At 38.1% G+C, this 19,388-nt stretch overlaps 4 protein-coding genes across 7 annotated transcripts in view; 1 reads left to right on the forward strand and 3 right to left on the reverse strand.

The window, feature by feature from the left end:
- The window catches only part of LOC135249413 (zinc finger protein ZFP2-like), a 144,586-nt gene extending 134,973 nt beyond the window's left edge, over positions 1-9,613 (reverse strand). For both annotated transcript variants that reach the window (XR_010328670.1, XM_064325038.1), the window contains exon 1: positions 9,506-9,613. Coding sequence is in view for 1 of the 2 variants with exons in the window: in XM_064325038.1 (XP_064181108.1) it covers positions 9,506-9,508 (3 nt within the window). In the remaining variant the exon portion in view is untranslated. The remainder of the gene's footprint in view (positions 1-9,505) is intronic.
- LOC135249365 (deleted in malignant brain tumors 1 protein-like) overlaps positions 1-19,388 on the reverse strand; it is a 197,638-nt gene that overhangs the window by 75,559 nt on the left and 102,691 nt on the right. The gene's annotated exons all lie outside the window — the stretch shown is intronic.
- Positions 24-18,794, forward strand: LOC135249398 (zinc finger protein ZFP2-like). 3 transcript variants are annotated; one of them, XM_064325010.1, is made up of 2 exons: positions 24-1,171; positions 16,214-18,794. In XM_064325010.1, exons 1-2 carry the CDS (start codon positions 1,169-1,171, stop codon positions 18,155-18,157), a joined length of 1,947 nt encoding a protein of 648 aa, XP_064181080.1. In that variant the 5' UTR covers positions 24-1,168; the 3' UTR covers positions 18,158-18,794. The 3 variants fall into 3 exon arrangements, with proteins under 3 accessions (XP_064181080.1, XP_064181081.1, XP_064181082.1); XM_064325011.1 differs by lacking the exon at positions 24-1,171 and adding an exon at positions 12,830-12,907; XM_064325012.1 differs by lacking the exon at positions 24-1,171 and adding an exon at positions 12,901-12,986.
- On the reverse strand, positions 2,118-9,643 carry LOC135249397 (zinc finger protein 883-like). Its single transcript, XM_064325009.1, has 2 exons — positions 9,506-9,643; positions 2,118-7,318 (listed from the first exon to the last, which is right to left on the reverse strand). The coding sequence occupies exon 2, from the start codon at positions 7,176-7,178 to the stop codon at positions 5,223-5,225; it is 1,956 nt and encodes a 651-aa protein (XP_064181079.1). The 5' UTR covers positions 7,179-7,318; positions 9,506-9,643; the 3' UTR covers positions 2,118-5,222.

Raw genomic sequence — 19,388 nt, forward strand, 5'->3', positions numbered from 1 at the left:
TTTATTGTTACAATATTGTTATTGTAACGCAGGTGGTTTTTGGGCTGGAAAAATTATCATTATATGAGCAGAAATATTCATCTTTTTGCCATGTAAATCAGCCAATGCCATTCCAATGGGGGAATGTTCATAAATACTGGGTATAGCAATTAGGGGTAAAATTATTCCAGTTACTGCAGCTCTGAAGTCTTAACTTAGGAGAAGTTTTAAAAATACAATGTGCTCTTATTTTGAAGCTCGGACCAGAAAATGCACCGGAAGTTCAATTCAGTTTACGGTTACCTTACATTGTTTCATACCCCGTTGTTTAACTCACCCTATGTAGCCTCGCATAGCCAGACCTTTCAGAAACGAAGTGTGGACATATCCATTATCATTCTGGTATAGGGGAAAAACGCTCCGGCTTGTTTGTATTTCTTTAAAACAAACTTGGGCGGCGCTAAGCCCAGGATGCAGCGACGGTGCCCTCGCAAAAGTGTTGTAATGGAGTACTAGCCAGCAGCTATTTTCTCGTCTGTGGGTTGGATCTTGCCCGGCGTACGCTACTGCTACCCCTTGACTGCAGGGTTTTCACCTGGTCCTCTGTTATCGCGACCAAGGGGGGACACTACCAAAACCATGGCATTTTCACGCTAGGTCTCTGTGTTTAACCTCGCTAGCTCACTGCAGACAATAGGACAAGCTTGGTGTATGAAACTTTTTCCATGACCGGTGGGCAAACATGCAAGAACGTCCCTGTTAGACAGCAAATGTTGTAAACATATTCTTTGTATATCTTTACAATCATTGACCGAAAGAACCAAGCAGGCCTTCCGTATTGCACGATCCAAATCTTCGTCAAAACTAGCCATTTGTAGCGTCTAGGTTGCTAGATAGGAGGTTGTTTTTGTTTCACGTAGCGACGGGGACTTTGAAAACGGTAAAACTCATAGAGACACACACACACATTAATATATACATATATATTCGAATTCGATTCGAATTGTCCCCCCCAACCATGACTGATCCCTCTCCCGTGTAACACGCAGTAGCAATGGTTTACGCCCTTGGCCGCGAGAAGTTTGAGCTTGCGAAAGCACAAATGGGATATGTAGTAAACAGCTGGAGGTGATTGCTCAAGCCGATTACACTATGGACTTCACTTCCCATAATTCTTATAGAAATAAGAATGGTAAGAAGAAATTTTAGGATAACGCTTCCGATTTTGCTTGTGTCGAAAGTTCTGTGACCGAAACAGCGATAGATTTACCCACGCGCATGTGTCTAAAATGTGAACAAGCCGGGCAGTTTTCAGCATAACCAAATATAGGCTACATGTCTATGGTTTTCACGGTCGGGAAAACTTTTATGACAACGTCAGCTAAAGTCAGTTATCCTACTCACAGCGGTTGGAAAGAACGGTAATCTTATATTTGTAACGTTACCTATCAATATGCCAGCTAACGTCAATGTTAGCTAGCTAGTTGTCAACGAATGAACTGTGATATCTGATAGTATGATACGTAGCTAGCTAGTTAATATCTGTCTGTACACTGTCTGAATGTGATGTTCACAGAACCTAGAAAACTACCTGGCGAGAGCTGCACTCGGTTGCTAAGCAGGGAATTAACGTGACTCCCCATGTTGCAGTGTTAGTATTTTAGCCAATGTTTTGTGTAGCGTTATGGACACGTCTTGTAAAAACACAAGTTTGTTTTAGCTATCGATATCTATTTTAACGTTAGCTCCCCCTCAATATTTAGAACATGAGCATTTGTCCCCCTGAATTTTGTGTTTTCCTTTACATTTCCACCATAAATTGATGCAGAAAAGGCACAAATTGGTGCATAAAAATACACCAGAATGCAGGAAATGAATTGTTTGACGCTCAAATGTTCCGTAGGTTTTAGCCACAGTCGGCTAATCAGCCAGTAACTGATACTCCATCGCCGTTTGTGGTGTTCACTTGCTGGGTGACGCTAGCTGACCGATCGTTCGCAAGTCACTTTTACAAATCTACCAAGTATTTTAATAACTGATCTGCAGGCGTGTAAATGACAACGCACTTTGTAGAGCTTTCCACCTGGTGCATGAAGACAAAAATAATGTAGCCTACATTGAATTTCTAAGTATTATTATTTGTTCTTATAGATCATCAAAACCAATGGAGAAAAGCCAATATACGCAAGGAGCCCCCAGGGCCGATTCTGAGAACCATTGGCTTAAATGCTCTTGTCAGTCTCTTAAATGCTAAAACACGTTCCTTTCTAAATGCCAGTCTTAATGTTTTTTTTTTGTTTGTTAAATTCTGTGTGATTTCATCGTGTGTTGTATGTTATCCAGCAAATAAACCTTAAGCCTCGTAATTCGCTTCGTGAAACATGAAAGTTTGCAGTGTTTATCCCAAAATCGGGCTTATAGTAGCTTTGTCACATCCGTGAAGCATGGCCCATAGACATTTAGGTAATGTACACGACCGACAAGCCGTCAAACACGTTTGACAGATTGAATATTTGCCGGTTAGGGTTAGCTAGTCAAATTGCTTGGTAGCCGAAGTTGCGAACTGTTTTAGCCTAGGCTACAGGACTACCAAATATAGCAAATACGCGTTAGCTGATTACGCTTTGTGCCAACTAATTATTTGGTTAAATAGGCGAAAGGAAATAGTAAATATGACTTGGCTACTGAAAACTTAAGAGGAGGATTATTTTATGGTCGTCTAGTGCAGCTGTAAATAGCACACGCCATAATGAAATCACTACGAAATGAGATGCCTGCATTTTCTGACTTCGCACAGGTAGATGAGTCGGTGCTGCAATGTCAAGGCCAAGAGGCGCCACCTCCCACCCCAGTGACCATACACTGTAGCCCCTACTGTAGCTTAGTCCTACGCAGTGATCAGGAAGTGACGCAAACGTCATTGGTCCACAACAAATATTATAAGTGCCCAAATGACACAATAAATCATGAAATCGACCCATAGACAGTCATAAGACGAATAAAATACACATATTGTGACTGTTTGTTCTTGTGAGAAAAAATGATTGATTTTGTAATTTGACCGCATACCGTAGACTTGCATGGAAATGGATATGAAAACACCTATACTGGAGCCAACCGCAGTGGCGCTAGTGAGAAACCAGGAACAAGAAGACCAGGAAATGAGCTTCAAAAACGAAGTCTGGTTTTGGCCGCTTGGGTCCCCCCCAATGTTCAAACGAAACCTACGCCACTGCTAGTTGGTAAATGGTAAATGGACTGCATTTATATAGCGCTTTTATCCAAAGCGCTTTACAATTGATGCCTCTCATTCGCCAGAGCAGTTAGGGGTTAGGTGTCTTGCTCAAGGACACTTCGACACGCCCAGGGTGGGGTTTGAACCGGCAACCCTCCGACTGCCAGACAATCGGTCTTACCTCCTGAGCTATGTCGCCCCATCGAGAATTACTTTTAGCTACATCAAGTTAAACCACTCAGTTGAAGTAATTGAGATAAAGGAAGTTGGATACGTTTTTTCCCCCGATATATTAAAACTTTAACAGTTTTACCATTCACTAATGTTTGCTCATGAGAGTATACTTCCACATTCCTTTGTTAGTAGCCTATGATATCAGCTGCTAAACGCACTTGATTGTAGAATTCATTCATAAAACTTTGTACTGGTTCAACATTGATTCTCTATGAGATGATCAATGTGTTAACATTAAGTGATGTCGCTAAATAAAGTTAGCTATAATTACATTACAATGTAATTTTATTGGATCATTAGGCCTACATTACATTACAATGTTACATCCGTAGAACATATCCCCTAGGAATACGGTAATTTGGATTGTATCACTTCAGATCACCTTTTGCCTTTACATTTGCTTGAAATACTAGCCCAGTATCTGCCCAGATTTGCCTATCAGGGACTAAAAATCTGCTCTTGAAAAATATTCCAAGACGAAATTCTAACTTAATAACAGAATCATAAAATGGATTATTCAGAATGTCTTGTAATTGAATGAGATGAGTTTTACAAAATGGTTATCTGATTCAGTTTAAAAACCACAGGTTGCACCATGCTTTTCACATTAGTTAGTTATTTATTTTTGGATAAGTGAACTTTTTTCCCCCTAAGTTCACATGTTCAGACAAACTGAAATTATTTCAAATGATTAGGGCAATCCACACCCCATGAGTAAAATTTATTTCTTGCACAATTAGTGTTAATGTGCAACAGGTAACTACATTTACAAACTGGGTAGTAAAGGGGAAAACAATGACACAGTGAAGGACATTGAACAGTGAAAGAGTTCATCCAGACATTTATAAAGCATACAGGCCTTGCTATGTGCATATTCACAATGTAAAATTATTTTGTAAACAATTCATATGCAACAAGCAGGTTCTACATCAACAGAAACAGAACTGAAAGGCCAGTACAGTCAAGATCATTTTCAGAATACAAGTATCCAATATGGTAAATGGACTGCATTTATATAGCGCTTTACAATTGATGCCTCTCATTCACCAGAGCAGTTAGGGGTTAGGTGTCTTGCTCAAGGACACTTCGACACACCCAGGGCGGGGTTTGAACCGGCAACCCTCCGACTGCCAAACAATCAGTCTTACCTCCTGAACTGTCGCCCTGAGCTATTCATTACCCCGTTTCTTCATTACATCCAACAAGTTTTCAAATAGCTTCTTTCAAACAAATTACACTAGTGTCAGTTTCATCATCAGAATGTATCACCTGTTGGACTACAAACAAAATAATTTCTAAAGAATAAAATGGTCACAAGCACTTGGAACTGAAGGACAATCGGACCCCAGTTTGCCCCATACATTGTTTTCAAATGTCGGTCTCTAAATTTTATGAAATGAACATATGAAATGAAACTTATCAAACCACTGTGCTCACTATTTCTCACATTTCTACAATTAAAAAACTTGCACATCCTTCCTGAAAATATCTGAAAGTGTTTTTGGTCAAGATTTAAATGATGCAAGAGTGACAAACCTTCCACAGAGTACATATAATGCTTATCATTTCAAATAATTCCTTTCTAAAACAACATGAAGAGATTTTGGTAGAAATACCAGCTTTAAAAAAATAAAAAAAAGCAAAAAAAAAACACATTGGAAACACTTATTACACAAAATCTTTTGCAAAGTATGCTTTCATAAAATACTTCCCACATTAAGAAAGGAGTTTTACTTTTCAACTTTCTGGGGGTCAACTAGGTATACGCAAAAGACTATTCAACTTTATGAATTCTCAGATGCCTACTTAAATGAGATGATTGGGAAAAACACTTCCCACACTGTGTACAATTGTAGGGCTTTTCACCTGTATGAATCCTCTGGTGGCTATATAAATGAGATGATTGGGAAAAACACTTTCCACACTGAATACATTTGTGGGGCTTTTCACCTGTATGAATTCTCAGGTGTATATCTAAATAAGACTTTGTATCAAAATGCTTCCCACACTGTGTACACATGTAGGGCTTTTGACCTGAATGAATCCTCTGGTGGCTACGTAAATGACATGACTGGGAAAAACACTTTCCACACTGAATACATTTGTGGGGTTTTTCACCTGTATGAATTCTCAGGTGTATATCTAAATAAGACTTTGCATGAAAACCCTTCCCACACTGTGCACATATGTAGGGCTTTTCACTTGAATGAATCCTCTGGTGGCTACGTAAATTAGATGATTGGGTAAAACACTTTCCACACTGAATACATTTGTAGGGCTTTTCACCTGTATGCATTCTCAGGTGTATATCTAAATAAGACATTGTATCAAAATACTTCCCACACAGTTCACAGTTGTAGGGGTATTCAACTGTATGAATTCTCAGATGACGATTTAAATCATATTTTCGGGAGAAACTCTTCTCACAATGAGTACATTTATAGGACTTTTCACCTGTGTGAATTTTATTGTGCCTATTTAAATGAGATGATTGAGAAAAACACCTCCCACACTGTGTACATATGTAGGGCTTTTCACCTGAATGAATCCTCTGGTGGCTACGTAAATGAGATGATTGGGAAAAACTTTTCTCACACTGAATACATTTGTAAGGCTTTTCACTTGCATGGATTTTGCAATGGATACTTAAATCATTTAGTTGGGAAAAATACTTCCCACACAGTCCACAGTTGTAGGGATATTCAGCTGTATGAATTCTCAGATGACGATTTAAATCATATCTTCGGGTGAAACTCTTCTCACAATGAGTACACTTGTAGAGCTTTTCACCTGTATGATTTCTATGGTGTATTTTCAATTGAGTTTTTGTAGGAAAACACTTACCACACTGTGCACACCTGTATGGCTTTTTATCTGTATGAATTCTTAGGTGTTTCTTTAAACAAGACTTGGATCTATAACACTTATTACAATGTGCACACTTGTGAGGCTTGTCTCCTGTATGAATCTTATTGTGGCAATTTAAAGTACTTTTCTGGGAAAAGCACTTTCCACACTGAGTACATTTGAAAGGCTTTTCACCCGTATGAATTCTCTGATGCCTAATTAAAAAACACATTTGGTGAAAGCACTTCCCACAATGTGTACACTTGTACGGCTTTTCACCAGTTTTAATTTTACCTCTATTTCTGGGAATTGTCTCGTTTTGAAAGAAATTCAAATTACCCTTTCTACTTTTCCTGACAATTTTCGGTTCAGCATTGTCATTATTTCTGTCAAAGTGATGATTTAAGTCTTCACATTGGGTCAACAGATCATGAATCGCTTCTTTTTTACACTTTGGGCTTGGTTCCCAAGCACATTGCCATGATTCAGTCATGTCTTTACGATCAACACCAACTCCACTCATCACAGTGTTCATGAGATCACTCACTGAACGTTCACTGGATTCACACTTCACTTGATTAGATTTAATAAGAACACATTTAATATCCTGCAAGTCACTGAAATTGTTAGGTTTAAGGTATCCTCCGTCTTCAGCCTCTGCTTTGATTTGGTCATAATGCAGATGGGCTAGATATCCCAGCTCTGTATAGTCGAGGCTCTCTGTCTTAAGCTCTCCAGTGTGGGTGGAGCCCAGATCAGTTTCTGTTTTTATCAGTAAAGTGTGTGTGTGGTGTACATCACTGACCCCACTGTGTGCTGTAACACACTCTGGCTCCAGTGTGTTGAGTCCTGGTGCAGCATACTCTGTCTCTGACTCTGCCATGTGTACAGACTCCAGTCCACTGAGTTCCTCTTCTTTCTGTCTGATCCTGTGCTGCTCAGTGAGCTCTGGTAGTGTTGTCTCAGTGTCCTTTCTCAGACTCCTGCCTGCATCATACTCAGAGGTGTGCAGACATGCAGCTCCTGGAGGGAAACGGGGGAAGGGATTTAGTCCTAATCAAACAGGCCTTACTGCAGCAGCCGACACATTCCTTACATTCTTTACAGTCCTGCAGATGCCTTACTGACCACAGGGGCCACTCTTGAATTATGAGGTGGGGGGAACCAGGGCTGCGTCCGAATAGTCAAAAAAAAATTATGTCCTGTCTTTTCCTAATCACATTTCCTTGATCTCGATGGAAAACGTCATGAGGTTAAGGAAAGATGTTAAGGAGAATTCAAAAGGACTTAGGAAAAGACAACCGCGGTGTCAAGAGAATCCGACTGCACTTACAGTAGGCTATGTGATTATGCAACGGCGGATGTTATTGACGTGGGTCTGCCTTGGTAAAACTACAATGTTCCTAAGATGGACTACTAAAAGCGCATCTTAGATACTTCGCCCCATGCGTTCTTACCGTGTTGTTTCACGCAGGCTATATAAACGTGGACAACCCGGGTAAAAATGTTACTTCATTACCAAGGTCGGAATTGAAATAAAAAAGGAATATAGGCTACCAGTCACAAAACTGAAACAAAATGATTGTCACATTGAGAATGGTTGCTCACGCTCACCCTCCTGTCCACTCATATTTATCGACATGAATCCCAATTAGTATGATTGTATGAAAATAATTAATTTAATGCAAGATAGGCATAACAGGCCTACAAATTTACTGTACATATCATCATTCATAAGTTTCAAACATGTTGAATTAAAAACATAATCTGGCTAAAAACGTCTCATATCCCTTTTTCTTAAGACAGATTGTGTTATGGTTAATATGATTATGATGTGATTATAAGCCTATGCATACAATAGCTTAAGAACCACCACACAACTCAGTCATGTTGATCGTTTGTTTTCGTGAACGGCCGAATGGTGCTTCGCTTTAAATGTTGCTGCCGTAAGGAATTGTGGGATAGCATTATCTCCTTTCCTTTCGTAAAAGACGGTCCAGTGTACCCTATGCTAAAGTAGATAAGATAGGAAATTTGTTTCAGTGCTTCCTTAGTCTTTTAAAGAATTCGAACAGCTCTTATCACGTAGACATATACAGGCTACACAGACGCCGCATTGGCCGCTTCGGCCCTTTGCTGCGATACGTCAACGTGGCTGCCATATTAGTCCAGGCAAGACTGGCCTGACAACACATAGAAGTAAACGGGGGAGCTTTTGAACGAATTTTGATTTTAAAGGAATTAAACTGAACATAACTACAATAATTTTACAATTTACTATAGCTAGAAAGCAAATAGTTAGCCTGAAACGATTTGGGGCAATTTGGACATTTAATGTTATGTATTAAAATAATAAATCAAAACACAAATTTAATGTTGCAAGAACACATTGGTAGCTAGTTAACAAGCAAAGGTAGCCATCATAAACGATAAATGATGCTTGCAATCCTACTCATGTTAGCTAGCAAGCAACTAGCAAGAAATCAAACTTGTTCTAATGACAAACGTTCCAGCTAAAATTAATAATAAATTAATTTCTTTCTAGCCAGCTTTTCAGGTTAAAATTATTGTGGTTTTGTTCAGTTGAATTCGTTCAAAATCAAAACACGACTTGCAAGAAAACATCGGTAGGTAGCTAACAAGCAAAGCTAGCCTTACAATCAAGGTTATTTGATGCTTACAATCCTACTCAAGTTAGCTAACAATGCATTTATTACTTTCTAGCCAGCTTACCAGGTTAAAATTAACTGTGGCAATTCCTTATGACAATTAATTATTTTCCACCACGCAAATAATTCAGTTCATGTAAACCGTTCCTTGAGCGTCTACCAGCGAGTATAGCCTAACTATCGAGATTCTAAGTAACTGGAGGTAAAACCTATATCCTGTATATACATAAAAACGACAATACAGGTGATACAACCCGGTTCGGCACATTTCCACGATTTTCACGTTCCCATTTAGTTAACAGTTGGGTCATACAGGGTGACGCCAGTGCAGTCGTTGTTCAGCGATATCTTAAATTCATTGTAATCTTACTGACCATCTCACGAAGAGAAGAACAATCACGTACTTTTTAGCAGCTACTGCCAAATTAACAAACATATCTTGTGGAAACATTAATGAATGAAAAGTGCACCCGATTGGACGCCTGCTAGTAACCAAAACTAACAGAACTGTAAAATCATCAAGATTATAGGGAAAACTTACCATATTCGTTGATGACTCAGATTACTTAAATTCTATCGTTTGTTTCACTTAATAAAATATAATTCTCGACAGCGTTTGTGTTAAATTTGTGGGAATCAAAAATCGTAGTACAGATTGAGCGCTGTGCATCAATAGAAGTTCGCCAGAATTCAACTTCCCCTGCAGTTTCTCGAACGAGATTTAAAACAAAGCACATTTTAAGTTTCTAAAGTACCCCTCAGATTGCGATTTCTTGGGCGATTTCCGGCATTCATACGGCGATTTCCGGCTTTCATACGACAACCGCCGTAAAACCAGAAGAAGAAGATATATGTCTATGCTTCGAGGCGTATTACTTTCCTCTGCTGGTTGATTAAACAAAACCATAAAGTAAAAAAAAAAAAAAAAAAAAAAAAAAAAACAACACGGCCAAGGTAGTTGAAATAATTTAGGCATTTGGTAGCATTGCTTTGGAATACAGCTTGTTTCATTTGTGTGAGCTAAGATAGTCAATATTGTTCCATGTATCGTTGCCCAATTATTTCTCAATGCTTTTAATGTCAGGCCTAGATTTGAAGCAATGACTTATAGACAGTGCTTTGTATGTGTGAGTAACTTGGCATTTTTGTATGTTGGAAATGTCTTTTTCATCAGATGTGTTTTACAGAGATGAGGGGGAACCTGACCCACCAATGTGAAGTATGGCAGGGGATGATTAGGCGGCAGGTTGAGAGAGCCAGTTTGGGAATTTAGCCAGGACACTGGCACATTCTGAAGATAAATTCTTAAGAATCTCTAGTAATCGCATGAGATGAGTTTTTAGAAAACATTTAAACAATTTGGTTTAACAGCCACATGTCCACCATGATTGGCATATTAGTTACTGTTATTACCTTGGAATCTGGCTTGATGATAAGCTTAGTTTTAAATTGCATATCGATAAATTAATTAAGGAACTGAGATCAAAGTTGGGGTTCTATTTTAGCAATAAATTTTGTTTTAGTTACAAAATCAAGAGGAGACTCATCACAGCTACTTTTTTAAACCTGTTTTAGATTATGGAGACATACTTTATATGCATGCTTCCTCTTCTGCTTTACATGCCTTGGATGTGGTTTACCATAACGCTTTACGCTTTATTACAGGTGCAAAATTCTTAACCCATCATTGTCTCCTATATGAATGGTCTGGGTTAACTTCTTTACATCTGCACAGATTGATCCACTGGTACATATTCATCTTCAAAGCAATAATCGGTTTACTCCCTTCCTACCTCAGCTGTCTGCTAATTAGAAATTCACAGTTATCACGTCCGCTCTAGGGACGTGATACTCTTTAAAGTCCCTCGTCCCAATACTAAATTTGTTAAAATGGGTTTCAGATATTTTGCACCTTATATTTGGAACAATCTGCAAAAGACTTTTAAACTTAATTTCAATTGTGGACTTTAAACATGCAATTCATGACATGTGACTGAAGTATGCTCCTGCTTTTAACCTCTTCTCTACTTTTAATTACTGTTACACCTCTATCTCATTCCCCATTTGATGTTTGTACATTTTCTTAGGTGTAAGTCTTGTTGGGTACCTTTGTGTCATGTCATGTCTGTCTGTCCAAAATACAGTCAGCAAGGAATACCACAGGAGAACAATATAATGCACTTCAAGGCAACAGGAAAGGTTTGCAACAAAACTGCATGTCACAAAAGAATTCACTACTATTTTGACATGAAAACTTATTAGAAAAATGGCAAAAAATAGAGCCTTCTTTGATAAGATCAATAAACAGTCACAACTCTTGGACCCAGTAAAAATAGTTAGATTTTATTTAATCCATCTCTGTAAAACCACTGACCATAGTGTCAGGTCTTCATCAGAATATGTAAAACTCTAAAATGGGACAGACTATATATATCATTAAGTTTAAATGAAGGCAGTTGAACTTAATCACGGGAGTAGGATGAGAAAGAACACGGCCACAATAAAGGTGATTTTAGAATGTTAGATTTAAACAGTTTAATTGCATTTGTAAAATTATAACGGTGAATAATATTAAGAGAAATATTATTTAAAATATTTGTCAATACGTTTATTCAAATATAATGAACACTTTCCTCAAAAATAATTTTGGCATTTGGCAGAGGCTCTTAACCATAGAGATTTTGTGCATTTCACATGCTAAGCAAGCCGTTTGCTCTTTTCTTGTTCTAAAACACGCAGCTGATCATTGTCGCAGGTCGCTTGCCTCGTGGGACTTGCTAGGCAGGATCAGAGACTGTAAAAAGGGCGCGATGCGTCGGTCGTGCGTGGCTCTCCTGGTTCTGCGATCACCGCTAACCATGTTAAGAGCGCTTCGGAGCGCCTCGTTCCTCCCGTGGCCGGTAGCCGAGGATATACGCGCCTTGCTCCGTTGCAGTCTTAGCGAACTCTTCCTAGCCTGTGCGAGAGGCCAGGGAGAGGAAAATGGAACAAAGAGCGTGAAACAACTCCAAACTCCCTTTTATTGAAGTTTGCGCGTTTCATGTTTTACAGTAAAGCTAATACTGTAACAGGAAAGCTGTGGAAGTAGGCATGGTTAAATGAGTCCCTGTGAGGTGGACGTATTGTTTTTGTAATTTGTTGGTCTTTTGTAGTCCATGGTACTTACAGCTCCTTTTATTAAGGAATTTTATTTTAAAATGCATTGACTTAAACTCGTCTGATTCTGTTTACCTTCAGATGAGTTAATTTCACTTTTGCACTCTCAGGAGTAATTTACCATCATTGGAAAATGTTTATACGATTGATTTCTTAAATTATGGAAATTAAATATCAGCAATGATATGTGTTTGAGTTGTTTTTTTTAAATACGAATTACAAGATTGTGTTTTTAATTCTTTGTTATCTTTGAGCAATATGGCCATTATGCAATGCTTCATACAGTATATCTTTTTTTTTTTTTTTTTTTACAACTGCAAGGACATTATTAACATTTATTGTCACTTGTGACTGTATTCAGTCTTATAATCATCATCATCAGCATCATTATCAACAATACTGGCACAGTTTAGACATTTTTAAATGTTTCTCTGACAGTATTAATAAGAATATAAATTGTGTGTTTGAAATATCTAAATATTTGTCAGGCAAACAGGGCCAAGGCAAGGGTGCACATCAAATGATGTTTGGTCAGTTGAGAGAGGTTTAGATATGAAATAAACAATGAACATTTTTATTCTTGCCAATGAAAAAATGAAAAAAAAGGAAAATTCAACCGCTGTCCGTCAAGATTACGGTGAGCAGAAATGAGGGATAGTTTTCAAACATAAAATGCGCTTTTATTTTGAAGCTCAGTCGAGAAACTACACCGGAAGTTAGATTCTCCTGCTGTTCTTGCTGAACTCTTCATTCTTCGCTTTATGTCCTGAGGTCACAGCTTTGACAGGTACATTTGATCATTTCCCTCACGAGAATTGCATTACATCACGCTAAATAAACGATTGTGCTTAAACGGAGTTATCGGGGTAAATTTTTCCCCATATAATCTCGGTGCTTTGACCGTCCAGTTAGTTTTGTTTACCTAGGGTGACCATATAATGGATTTCCACAAAAAGGACGGGCGGGTGTTATGAGCATAATACTAGCTTCTACTTTATTTATTTACAGTCTATGGAACGACAACACCTAACCTTACACTTTTTAGAATTTAGAAATCTCGCTTTAAAAATATTTGGCTAATTTAAACGACCTGCTGTGGGTTAGCCGCATTTGCGTTGCACGTTCTTTGCATTTACTCGCATCATTTTTAAGCACAACATTGCCATGTAAAGGAGCAACTTGAAACCCCATCTGGTGTCCAGTAGGAAGAACTCAAATCCCAACCCAAAGCATGACACCGGCTCACGAGTTGCACCGCAAGTGGTTGCCAAGTTAACAAATAGAGGTAAAAGTGCATAGACTGAATTTGCAGTGCATCATAAATATGCCTTAGCATACGATGCATAGTATTCCTTTAAGGTAACGTGTAGCCTATAGCTAATATGCACATTGAGCTGTGGGTGGGTTAGCTTTTTAAAAAATATTTGACTTTGTTAAAAAGTTAAATATAGCACCTTTAGGAGCTATTGTCACTGAAGTAGCAGGTATGTATATTTAGCAGTACGGATTTGTTATCTTCCCCCAGCTTATCAACCAGAGTAATGATTTAAATTTCAATTCTGTATTGAAAAATAAAACCCATTACATAAAAAGGCAGATGATTTGCTATGTATCTTTATCTAGTCTTGCCTAGATGATCTTCCCAAACCTTTAATAAGGATGGAAAAGAGGAATAATCTCCTTTAGATAAGATCTCATTGAATTCACAAATTTTATTTTATATTGTAGTTCAAGAGATTATTCTCTCTTCTATTTCAGATAGTTTGACGCTCACATTCTGAATCTGTAGATACTTGAAAAAAAAATCTGTATTAAGAATGTTGCACTCTGTTCTTAGATCAATGAATTATTTTTACTATGAGTTTTTATGAAACAAATCTAGAAATAGCTTTATACCAAACATTGTCCATTTACTTATATTAACTGATGTTTGTTAAGATCGGGATTCAGATATATGTCAGAGTAAATGCCCGATATTGTAATACAATATTTCATTTATTTAATTAAAAAAGTGGTCAAACACCCATATTACCCATGTGAAAAAGTAATTGCCCCCTTTGTTACTCAGTTAACCATATTTCATTGATAATTAGATTCTGCTGATTGAACACAGCCAGGCTTGATTGCAGCCAGTCATGTTGAATCTAAACCTGACTCATATAGAAGTGAAGTACTCACTATAAAGTTTCTACAATCACACTATGCCATGATCAAAGGAAATTCCAGATGAGACGAGAAACAAAAGTGATTGAAATAGATTAGTCTGGAAAGGGTTAGAAAGCCACTTTTAGGGCTCTGGGACTTCACGAAACTACAACGAGAGGCATAATCTCCAACTGGAGAACCCTTGGAACAGTGGTGAATTTTTCCAGGAATGCCCTGACTCATATCACTGTATGTTTTAAAATGAGAAAAGAATGTGAAACAAGTAAACCTGTGTCCAGTCCTTTATTGCATTTTATAAGGTACCGCCTACCATGTATGATGCTATTGGTGTATTGGTATGTCTTTGTTAGCGGCAGGGTGGGATGGGCTTGTAAAGTGGAGTCTGAAAGGAGTGTTGGTGAGTGTTGTCAGTGCAGCTGTTCTGATGGAATGTGCAGTAGCTCTGAATAATAAATGACCACTGCATCTTGTATATTTAATAACATATATAGATAGTAGAATGACATGGTATAATTCCAGAAGAGTTTCACTCATTTAATTTGCTATTGGGTGGGCATTGTTTTTCACATGGTATCGGGCTATTGTTGTCTTTGTTTATCTTGTTGCTTTGACGGAATACTAATTGTTGGTGTAGAAAGAATATTTTTATGAACTCCCAGATAGATGCTATTGTTTCATGTATCACACTTAGTTAGGATGTAATTTCAGATGAAACTGCATGCTGATTGTCTGCTAAATGGATGACTTACACGACAATGGTGGTCCTTAGAAACTGTGTATTTAGCATAGTTGTCATAGTATCATGCAATAATAAAGCTGGAACGCAGAGTTTGTTTTTTTCGCTTACAGTTTGGTAGAAGGAGCAATGATTGCCAGAGCTGAGCAATCTCAGGACGCCACCATCTTGTGCCAAGAAGTTATTGTGGTTTAGTAGTTGCTGTAGTATCTTATTGCATTCCTATATGCAAAAAGGCTTGTCACTCATTTTGGAATTTCTGGGATGGTTCTGGATTTTAGTCTGTTGTCTTCCATTCTGGTGCAGAAAACCCTATTTAGTTGTCATTGTTTTATATTGCTGGTCAGCACTTATCTGTTAAGTGCCCTTCTTGTGTACAAAGCAACTTTAAATTTGCCAAATCAAATAATTTCAACCAAAATAAACCCCACTAATATACATGATGTACCTTTCCTAGCAACAACTGCTTTTCTGAAGTTTATTGCATATAAGCCTTTAATAGTTCTCATTACATTACATTACATTACATTCATTTGGCAGACGCTTTTATCCAAAGCGACGTACAAAAGTGCATTTTCATGATCGTAGACAACTGCTGAACACGGGTTCAGTAAGGTACAATTACTTATTTTGTACAGCTATTTCTAGCCGAGAACAATGAACACTATCCTGGTCTAACATCTGCAAAGCAAATCTGCAAATCTCCTGTGCATTATGGCAATCCAGCCTTGTTATTTGTAGTATTACTGTCATATTCTTGAATCATGTTTTCCAAGTCAGGCCCTTGGGTTTTGTTAGCTGACAACTTATTTTGTGAATTGCATTGATACAAATGATGTCAATTGAATATAATTAAACTGAAGGCAACACTACATCCCAAGACAGGGAAATAGATGGACTGATGGAAATTGTCATCATACCATAGTCCGCCTCGTCTTCAGCTGTGCAAGGTCTTGTAAATTACTGGTTTTCTCTGTTTTATGGGGCACAAGTTTATATTCTCACAGTCAACTGAAGCTGAACCAATCACAGCTGCAACACTGCACATGCACTAAAGCACTTCATGAATTGCTAAAAAGAACCCACAAATGGGCATTGGAATTTAGCATGACTACAGAGTGTAAAGAATGTGTCAGCTGCTGCAGTAGGACCTATTTGATTAGGTCTAAATTCCTTCCCGTTTCCCTGCAGGAGCTGCACTTCTGCACACCTTTGAGCAGCAGTATGATGCAGGCAGGAGTCTGTCTGAGACAGGACACTGAGACAACACTACCAGAGCTCACTGAGCAGCACAGGATCAGACCGAAAGAAGAGGAACTCAGTGGACTGGAGTCTGTCCACATGGCAGAGTCAGAGACAGAGTGTGCTGCACCGGGACTCAACACACTGGAGCCAGAGTGTGTTACAGCACACAGCGGGGTCAGTGATGTACATCACACACACACAGCACTGATTAAAACAGAAACTGATCTGGGCTCAACCCGAACTGGGGATCTTAAGACAGTGAGCCTTGACAATACAGAGCTGGGATATGTAACCCATCTGCATCCTGACCAAATCAAGAAGGAGACTGATGATGGAGGATACCTTCAGGCTGAACACATCAGTGACTTGCAGGATATTAAATGTGTTGATATTAAATCTGATCAAATGAAGTGTGAATCCAGTGAAAGTTTAGTAAGTGATCTCATGAATACTGTGATGAATGGATCTGGTGTTGATCACAAAGACCAGACTCAACCAATGCAATATGCAGGAGAGCCAAATCCAAACTGTAAAAATGAAGAAATTCATGAGCATCCTACCCAATGTGGGGGCTTAAATCGTCACTGTGACTTAAACAATGAAAATACTCAGACTGAAATTGTCCAGAAAAGTACAAATGATAGCAACAAAAATTGTCTGATGATGAATGTGGTAAATGAAACCATGATAATTATTTCAAGTAAAAACCCAAGCCTTTTGAATTTATTTCAAAACAACACAATTCATGGAAACAAAGGTGAAATTCATACTGGAGGAAAGCCTTGCAAGTGTTCCCAGTGTGATAAGTGTTTTAAAACCAAATCTGAGTTAAATAGACACCTAAGAATTCATACTGGTGAAAAGCCGTACAAGTGTACACAGTGTGAGAAATGTTTTCGTTCAAAATTTGATTTGAATATACACCTCAGAATTCATACAGGTGAGAGGCCATACAAGTGTACACAGTGTGATAAGGGTTTTACAACCAAGTCTGATTTAAATAAACACCTAAGAATTCATACAGGTGAAAAGCCATACAGGTGTACACAGTGTGGCAAGTGTTTCACCCAGAAATCTGTGTTGAAGAGCCACAAGATGATTCATTCAAGGGACAGGCCCTACAAATGTGCTCAGTGTGGCAAGTGTTTTTCCAAAAAAACTGTGCTGAATAGCCACAAGGTGATTCATCTGGATGAAAAACCCTACAAATGTGCTCAGTGTGGGAAGGGTTTCGCCCGACAATGTGATTTAAATGGCCATTTGAGAATTCATGCAGCTGACAACCCCTACAAATGCAAACAGTGTGGGAAGTGTTTCTCCCGAGAATATGATTTAAATTGCCACAAAATTATGCATACAGGTGAAAAGCCCTTCATGTGTACTCAGTGTGAAAAGTGTTTTTCCCAACGATGTCATTTAAATTGCCATCTGAGAAGTCATGCAAATGAACACCTCTACAAGTGTAAACAGTGTGGGAAGTGTTTCTCCCGACAAAATGATTTCAATTCCCACAACATGATTCACACAGCTCAAAAGCCTTACAAATGTCCTCAGTGTGGAAAGTGTTTTAGTACAAATTCTGATTTTAACATACACCTCAGGATTCACACAGGCGAAAAGCCCTACAAATGTTCTGAGTGTGGGAAGTATTTTCGTACAAAATGTGCTTTAAATACACACCTTCGACTTCATACAGGTGAAAAGCCCTACAAGTGTATACAATGTGGGAGGAGTTTTTCCACTCTATCAATATTAAATAACCACCTGAGAATTCATACAGGTGAAAAGCCCTACAAATGTATTCAATGTGGGAAGTGTTTTTCCCAGTCTCCCCATTTAAGTAGGCACCTGACAGTTCACAAAGTTGAAAAGCCTTTCGTATGTACTTAATTTTTAAATAAATAATCTATTTTAAATAACTGTCAGAAAGTTGAAAAAGGTGAAAAGCCTGACATTCTCATTTTGGGATGTATTTTATGAAAGCATGTAAAAAGATTAAGTTGTAGAACTTCGCTAATTAAATACCCCTGGTGATTTATTTAAAAACCCTGGTGATTTAAAGTAAATTCCCTTTGTGTTGTTTCTGAAGAATGCCTGAAAATTCTTAAAAATGTAAAGCCTTTATATCACTCTGGAAGCTTTGTCTGTCTTGCATCATTTCATTTTTTAAATAATGGACGGAGTGTAGCACAGTGGGTAAGGAACTGGGCTTGTAACCGAAAGGTTGCAGGTTCGATTCCCGGGTAAGGACACTGCCGTTGTACCCTTGAGCAAGGTACTTAACTGTAATTGCTTCAGTATATATCCAGCTGTATAAATAGATACAATGTAAAATGCTATGTTGTGTAAGTCGCTCTGGATAAGAGCGTCTGCTAAATGCCTGTAATGTAATGTAAATATTGACCAAAAATACTTTCAGATGGAAGGATATATGTATGTTTGTTTCACATATCATGTAAAAAGGCTTAAAATGTCCCAGTATTGTTTGAAGTAACACCAGAAAAATCATAAATGTGAATAAGCATAATGGTTCATTATGTTCATTTCAGCATCAGAACATTACATCAGAAACTCAATCAGTGTAACCCATGTAGGAAGTTTGCTTACAATGTGAAATGCATGAAGTCGCCTGGACTCAGGTCCTCCACCAAAATTACTAAATTGTAAAAAATATGACATGTTTTTGATCAAAGTATTAATGACATGTGTTTGAACTTATTTACATAAAACATAATTTTAAGCAATACAATTGAACATTTTTTATTTAGATCTAACATGCTAAAATCACCAGTAGTAAAATTATTCTGGTGGAAAAACAGTTTTTTTTTTTTTGGGGTAAATGGATGTTTCCACAGGACCTTCTTCTCAGAGCGCCACTATAGGGTACTGACTCCTCAAATATACATTTTGATATTGGCCCTTTTCCAATACCTTTTCGGTGAAAATTTGCACTGTAGTGAATTCTTTTGTGATCTGTAGTTTTGTAGCATTCCATTCCTATTGCATGGTAGTGCAGTATAGTGCTTTCCTGTGGTATTCCTTGCTGATTATATTTCTGACAGGCATTTGATAAAATCATCAGTCAGGACTCTTCATCAAAGCTTTAGCATCGTTTGAAATT

The sequence above is a fragment of the Anguilla rostrata genome, chromosome 2 (genome assembly GCF_018555375.3).
Source record: "Anguilla rostrata isolate EN2019 chromosome 2, ASM1855537v3, whole genome shotgun sequence".
Classification (NCBI taxonomy): Eukaryota; Metazoa; Chordata; class Actinopteri; order Anguilliformes; family Anguillidae; genus Anguilla; species Anguilla rostrata.

Excerpts from the sequence above, each read along its gene's own strand:
- LOC135249397 (XM_064325009.1), bottom strand. The coding sequence starts at position 7,178 with ATGGCAGAGTCAGAGACAGAGTATGCTGCACCAGGACTCAACACACTG.